Raw genomic sequence first — 7,797 nt, 5'->3', positions numbered from 1 at the left:
CCAATCAGGAAGACGAGTTGACCAAAGGCTCAGCTTGCCCCCGGAATCAGATTAGGGCTTGCAGCAATCCTGCTGTTTTGGGGCCAGCTCCTACAAAAGCAAGTTAAAAAATGGAGGTAGGGGTACTGCAACTCACAAACCTGCAGGGTTGTAAATGATACCTATCGTCAAAAAATGTCTTGAGGAAAGTCATCAAAAAGGGCTTGAAAACAAGGCAGAATTGCAGGAAAGGGATTTCAAGAGGTTGATTCGAGTCGCCATTGAAGCACATGAAAAGCGGCTGAACTTTGCCATTGCTGCAGTTGGCCAAAAAGGGCGTATGCGTCTTTCCTGAATATAAGAGAATGATCATGTTTTAAATGTTGAGTCTTCCTTTCACTTTATCTCTATTGCAGAAGGAAGGAAGGGAGGAAAAGGAAAAGAATCAAAAGCAAATATGGCAGTATGCTAGCAGTTGCTAATTCTGAGGGGTAGAACTATTTTAAACTAGGTATTTAAGTTTTCTTTGCGAATTTTGGCTTTTCTTGTCCCACACAACCCCTCTGTATTAGTCAGCCCAGGCAGATTTCAGCTTTTAAAAAATGCTAATAGGCTTTACTTTTTAGAGAAGTTTTAAGTTTACAGAAAATTTGAAAATTTGGGTAGAAAAGGCAGAGAGGTCGCATGTAGCCCCTGTATTAGTCTGTTTAAGCTGCCATCACAAAATGTCACAGGCTGGGTGGCTTAAATGACAGGAATTTATTTTCTCACAGTTCTGGAGGCTAGAAGTCCAAGAGCAAGGTGCTGACAAATTGGATTTCTGGTGAGAGGCTCCTGGGCTGCCTTCACACTTTGTCCTCATCTTACAAGGACACCAGTCCGATTGGATTAGGGCCCCATCTGATGATCTCATTTAACCTAAATTACCTCCTTAATGGCCTGTCTCCAAATATAGTGACATTGGGAGTGTCTTGGTCAGTTTGGGCTCCTATAAAGAATACCATAGACTGGGTGGCTGACAAACAACAAATTTATTTCTCACAGTTCTAGAGTCTGGGAAGTCCAAGATGAAGGTACCAGAACAGTCAGGTTCTGGTGAGAGCCCTCTTCCAGATTGCAAACTACCAAATTCCCATTGTATCCTCACAAACCCTAGAGCAGAGAGAGGAAGCAAGCTCTCCTGTGATTCTTATAAGGGCACTCATCCCATTCATGAGGGCTCCACCCTTATGATCTCACCTAATCCAATCACTTTGCAAAGGCTCCACCTCCTAATACCATCACAATGGGGGTAGGGTTTCAACATACAAATTTTGGAAGGACACAGTTAGACCATAACAGGACTTTAGGGCTTCAACACATGAACTTGGAAGGGGCAGGCGGCACAATTCAATCCATACTTTTAAATAAAAATATTGTTAAATGAATCTCTCTTAGGTGCCTCTGTGGCCAAGTCTTCCTGCCTTGATGGATTATACACTTGAGCCCAATGTGACAATAACTGACTACTACTATCCTGATATCATCTCAAGCCCCTGTGATGGGGAACTTATCCAAAGAGATAGCAAGTTGCTTCTTGCCATCTTTTACTGCCTCCTGTTTGTATTTGGTCTTCTGGGAAACAGCCTGGTCATCCTGGTCCTTGTCACCTGCAAGAAGCTGAGGAGCATCACAGATATATACCTCTTGAACATGGCCCTGTCTGACTTGCTTTTTGTCTTCTCCTTCCCCTTTCAGACCCACTATCAGCTGGACCAGTGGGTGTTTGGGACTGTAATGTGCAAGGTGGTCTCTGGTTTTTATTACATTGGCTTCTTTAGCAGCATGTTCTTTATCACCCTCATGAGCGTGGACAGGTACCTGGCAGTTGTCCGTGCTGTATACGCCATGAAAGTGAGGACGACCAGAATGGGCATAGCCCTGAGCCTGGCAGTGTGGCTGATTGCCCTCGTGGCCACCAGCCCATTACTAGTATTTTACCAAGAGGCCTCTGAAGATGGTGTTCTACATTGTTACTTGTATTACAATCAAGAGGCGCTGAAGTGGAAGATCTTCATCCACTTTGAAATGAATATCTTAGGCCTGTTGATCCCATTCACCATCCTTATGTTCTGCTATATTAGCATCCTGCACCAGCTGAAGAGTTGCCAGAACCACAACAAGACCAAGGCCATCAAGCTCGTTCTCATTGTGGTGGTTGTCTCTTTACTCTTCTGGGTCCCGTTCAATGTAATACTCTTCCTTACTTCCCTGCACGACATGCACATCTTGGATGGATGCAGCATGAGCCAGCGGTTGATCTATGCCACCCATGTCACAGAAACCATTTCCTTCATCCACTGCTGTGTGAACCCTATTATCTATGCGTTCATGGGCGAGAAGTTCAAGAAACACCTCTCAGAAATATTTCAGAAAAGTTGCAGCCACATCTTCCTCTACATAGGGAGACAAATCTCTAGGGAGGCGTGGGAAAGGTCATCCTCCTATCAGCACTCCTCCCATTCCTCCAGTATAGACTACATTTTGTGAGGCAGGTGCCTTAGAGCAGCCCTCTGCCTCCATCACCCGTCTTCTTTCAGGAGACAAAAAATGATTCACACTGGAGTCTGAGACTAAGTGAAGGGAGACTCTTAGAAATTTGGCTACAGACACAAGACTTATTTCATGATATTCAAGGAATTCCTACTATTGCAAATTAATCTTCTCAACTTTCAAAAACTTTGTTACTATTTTCTGAAAAGAGTCTATATATTTCACTATGAATTGTAATGTTAGCTCTAGGGATTTTTTTTTTCCTTAGTTTTTGGAGTATCTTTATCAAATACCGAATTAAATTTTACGAAATGCTTTTTCCTTATCTATTGAAGTGATCGTGTAGTTTTCCTCCATTATTCTGTTAATTTGGTGAACTATATTGATTGATTTTCTTATTTTAAATCAACCTGTATTTTCCCTGGAAAAAATGACCTCATGGTTATGATCATTTTAATAAATAATTGGATTATCTTGGGATTTTCGTATCTGTGTTCATGAGAGATCTTGTCCTGTAATTTTTCTTTCTTATAATGTCCTGGCCATGTTTGGCCCCCAGAACAAAGGGTGGATTGTATTATACGTCAATTATAACGTAATAAAAAAATGCAAGTCCCCCTCCCCCACACACAACAAAACCAACCAACCTGACAACTCTTCAACAGGGCCTGTAATACCCTGCAAAGATTGTCTCCCTTTTCTCTTTACTTGTGCTGGTCCAGCCACTCTGGCCTCCCTTCAATCCTGGGAGATTGATCTCCACGATTTATTCAAATGGTTCTTCCTCTCAATTTGTGTGTGTGTCTTTTTCTCCCTGAACTCTAGTTAACTGAGTGTTAATACTTTTCTTATCCATATCTTGTAGCTTTATTTTATATTTTCTGTTTTTTAAAGAGTTCTTTAATTTGCTCTTCCAATTTTCTAATTCATGTTTTAGCTATATTCCATCTATTATGCTCTCATTTCAGCTATTATATATATATGTGTGTAGATAGATATATATATGTATATAATGTGCTCCTTATTTCAACTATTATATTTTTCATGCTGGCACAGTGATGGCCTTGATACTTGCTGGGTTGAAATGATGAGGTCAGATAGAATCATGCTGTGTGTAACCTTTTTTTAAAAAAAATTTTATTGGAGTATAGTTGATTTACAATGTTGTGTTAGTTTCAGGTGTACTCCCCTCTGTTTCTTTTTCTTTTTTAAAAAAATTAATTATTTATTATTTATTTTTGGCTGTGTTGGGTCTTCGTTGCTGCACACAGGCTTTCTCTAGTTGCGGCGAGCAGGGGCTACTCTTTGTTGCGGTGCACAGGCTTCTCATTGCAGTGGCTTCCCTTGTTGCAGAGCACAGGCTCTAGGCGAGTGGGCTCAGTAGTTGTGGCTCACGGGCTCTAGAGTGCAGGCTCAGTAGTTGTAGCACACAGGCTTAGTTGCTACGCGGCATGTGGGATCTTCCCGGACCAGGGCTCGAACCCGTGTCTCCTGCATTGGCAGGTGGATTCTTAACCTCTGTGCCACCAGGGAAGTGCCCCGTCTGTTTCTTAAAAGGAATTCCTGACACCAAACTCAGCCTGGTGGCTTTGTGTGTTCCTTGCTGAGGCAAGCCTCTACTCTTTGCCATTAGCTATATGCAAAAGGATTTATATATTTGAAACAAATAATCAGCTGACTACTGGGCTATGTTGAGTCAGATTTAGATGACTCTGCTCAAGCCACATCCATGATGGCAGCTATCCTGTCCATGTAATAGATACCAAGATCAAGCCACAGCAAGTTCATTTAAGAGCGTGAACCAATTTTTAAGTATCTTGACAGATATACTTGCAGGTGAGATGATATAGGAGAAAATAATTATAATACATGAAAAACATGTTTTGAATTTTATAAAAGGCATTATAATTGGCCCTCACGTAGCTCTGCTAATGGAGGAAACGTATATAAATAATCTTAAACGGCAAAAGCAAAATGCCGTTAAACCCTAGGTCTGAAGTGCATTGGAATTTACTTTCTCAAAGCAATAGCAAATTACCTTTCTAATAATAGATGGTTTTATTAAATATTAAAAGTGGCTAGTGTTTACTTGAGTTCATCCTGACTTGTCCTGATACATCCTGAGTGGCAGGGGAGTCAACCTGAAATGGAACATTTGCTAGAAATAATCCACCAAACAAAGAATAATCCGTATGTGTTTCATCTAGAGATGACTATAAAAAAAAAAGAGAGAGAAATGATGAGGTCAGGAGGGATATGGGGAAGGGAACAGAGGGACATTCACATTTTTAGGCACCTACTCTGAGCTGGGCACTTAACTGGCATTTTCTCATTAATCTTCAAAGAGCCCTTCAGGGTGATTATTGTTAACCTAAGAGGCTGCCAAATCAGAATCCCAGAGCATGATGTCTCCAAAGCCACGGAGTTCCCCCCTACCTCCTGCAAGTGCACTGTCTTCTCACACGTGCCCTGTGCTCCTTAGCTGGGCTGCCCCGCTGCCTGGCCTGGAGTAGGCTGAGTTCTGCAGGACACGACTCTGAGTTCAGCCAGCCCCTCGGAGGGGCCTCCACCTAGGGCACCACCAGACTGGACCAGTTCGATGGTCGGGGTGTGAATTGGGGAGGGGTCTCCTCTACGTGCTACTGGACTGCTGCCTGCCAGGATTTTTCTCTCTCCAACCCAGCAAAGACCATTTGGAGCGGCCAACACTTGTGAAGTGGGATGTATCTCTGGATCTTGAACCATGCTGGCCTTTCCTGATAGGACATTGCAGGGGACACCTTGGAATTCCTGTCCTGGACCCTGCTCCTCACTTACAAGCCAGCCTAAAGTAACCTCTCTGCATGTCAAGGCAGTCATGTATAAGATGAGGTTGAAGATGGTGATGATGATGCTTTCTGTCTTGCCTTCTCCATAGGACTGCCTGATGTCCCACCTGTAACCTGTAAACATCTTTGTAAACATAAAAGGTTAAGTATTATTACTATAATAAAAATACACAGCACATAGCCTTCTACTAGCTGTGCAACTTTGGACAGCTTACTTTAACTGTTCTGTGCTTCAGTTTCCCTACATGTAAAATGCAGACAGTAATAATGCATACCTCTGATTTCTGTGAGACAGTTGGTTATATAGGGTTATGCGCTGTGTCTAACGCCACCTACCGTTCACTAGCTGGCAGTAACAAGAGTCTCCTACAGCAAGATTGAAAGAATGGGAGATCATTCCTGTGTGTATCTGGTATATGTGTGTGGTATGTTAAGAATGTGTCTGTCAAGGAAAGGCTGAAAAACTGTTCCAGATTAAAGAAATATATGATCTTAAATTGGATTCTGGATCCAGGGGAAAATGCTCTGAAGGATGGTTTAGGAACAATTGGTGAAATTTTAATTTGGACTATTTATGAGATAGCATAAGTATTAAAAGCGATAAAACAGGGCTTCCCTGGTGGCGCAGTGGTTAAGAATCCGCCTGCCAATGCAGGGGACACGGGTTCAAGCCCTGGTCTGGGAAGATCCCACATGCTGCAGAGCAACTAAGCCTGTGCGCCACAACTACTGAGCCTCCGCTCTAGAGCCCGCAAGCCACAACTACTGAGCCTGCGTGCCTAGAGCCCGTGCTGGGCAACAAGAGAAGCCACCGCAATGAGAAGCCCGCGCACTGCAACGAAGAGTAGCCCCCACTGGCCGCAACTGGAGAAAGCCCGCACGCAGCAACGAAGACCCAACGCAGGCAAAAATAAAATAAATTAAATAAATAAAATAATTTTTAAAAAGGCGATAAAACAGAGAAACAGAACAGTGCCTGGGTACAGAAAGCACAACAATTAATGTTACTTGTTATTACCAACTAGGATGTAAGCCCCATGAGGTCATCGACTTTATCTGTTTTATTCACTAATGTATCCCCAAAGTCTGGAACAGTCCCTGGCACACAATATGTACTTAATTAATATTCGTTGGATGGAGAAATGAACTGGTTCCTGAAACAAGACACAGTTAAGAACTGGGGTGAGGTATCAGGGCCATCTGTCCTCACACGCAGAGATTGAGGATATCCACTCTGGTTCCTGGTCATTGTTTTGTGACCCTGGTGACCCTGGCTTGCAAAACATTCTGAGATTGATTCAGTTGTTCCAGGCACATGGTTCTCACAAACAAAAATGCATCTGGCAGCTCCCGACATCAAATGCATTTGTAACTTACTAACCTGTGATTGCCTAATGTCCCTTCTAGTTCTGCTCCCCACTGCTTTGCCTGGCAGTGGGAGAGGGACTTGGGATGCCCTGGCTGCCATCCTCTCTCTGCCCCTCAGGGGACCAACACAGGCTCTGATTGGCTGAGTCTGAGCCTCAGGCCGGTGCTCATCTACCAGGAGGAAGGCTTGCCTTTGTAAGGAGGTTCAGTTGGCACATCTCAGCTGGACATCATGCTGCAGAGAGGTCTCAGGTGGCTGGTGAGGCACCGACAGGCAGCACCCCTTCTCCCAGCCCTGGCTGGCCAGCCCCGGATGCTCAATTCAGACTGGATGCCAGCCCCACCCATCACCGTGTGTACCCACATTGTGTACAGATGCAGGCAGCTGTGAGTGTGGTCAGAGAGTCCCAGATTGAGAGAGGTGGAAGGAACCCTAGACTCCATTGACAGATGAGAAATCTGAGGCCTGGAGATACAAGATGGCCTGCCCAAGGCCACAGCAAAGCCTTAGAGCCAGGCCTCCTGATTCTTAGAAGATACTCATTCAACTTGGCCATTTTGTCCTATATTGAGAGGTGGACCCTCAAACTGGGAACTTAGAGACAACATCTGGAGGTTTCTCCAGTCTTACTGATCCTCCTGAACATTTTCCATATGGGAAAGTTGGGTTGCTGATTCCCCAGAGCAAGCAGAATCAGGGAAAGAGAATCTGATTAGTGGCAACTCAAGGGAAAGCAGTGATGACAGTTTAATGTAGCATTTTCTGGACCAAAAACAAAAAACAAAAAAGGCATAATTAAAAGTGAATTGTGGCAAGAGGGAGAATATATGGGGATATATGTATATGTATAGCTGATTCACTTTGTTATAAAGCAGAAACTAACACACCATTGTAAAGCATTTATATTCCAATAAAGATGTAAAAAAATACAGTTTTAAAAAGCGCAAGCTTTGGAACCAAATAATATTCACTTTTTAAGTCTTCAGTTCAAAAGGAGATCACAGGAAGTTACAAAATACTCAGATCGTGGGTAGATCTTAACGGTGCTGAATGGAAAAAGTAATAAATACAATGAAGACCTTAAATTTA

The 7,797-nt window shown here is 43.2% G+C and overlaps 1 protein-coding gene across 1 annotated transcript; it reads left to right on the top strand.

Moving 5' to 3' along the window:
- Positions 1 to 1,446: 1,446 nt before the first annotated feature.
- CCR8 (C-C motif chemokine receptor 8) lies at positions 1,447 to 2,508 on the top strand. Its single transcript, XM_036870412.1, has one exon. The coding sequence runs from the start codon at positions 1,447 to 1,449 to the stop codon at positions 2,506 to 2,508; it is 1,062 nt and encodes a 353-aa protein (XP_036726307.1).
- Positions 2,509 to 7,797: the final 5,289 nt, after the last annotated feature.

The sequence above is a fragment of the Balaenoptera musculus genome, chromosome 11, assembly GCF_009873245.2.
Source record: "Balaenoptera musculus isolate JJ_BM4_2016_0621 chromosome 11, mBalMus1.pri.v3, whole genome shotgun sequence".
NCBI lineage: Eukaryota > Metazoa > Chordata > Mammalia > Artiodactyla > Balaenopteridae > Balaenoptera > Balaenoptera musculus.
Note: the sequence above shows the minus strand (reverse complement) of the source record. Positions and strands in the feature narration are given on the sequence as shown.

Bases quoted from the DNA above. Each gene is read 5' to 3' on its own strand.
- CCR8 (XM_036870412.1), top strand. From the start codon at position 1,447: ATGGATTATACACTTGAGCCCAATGTGACAATAACTGACTACTACTAT.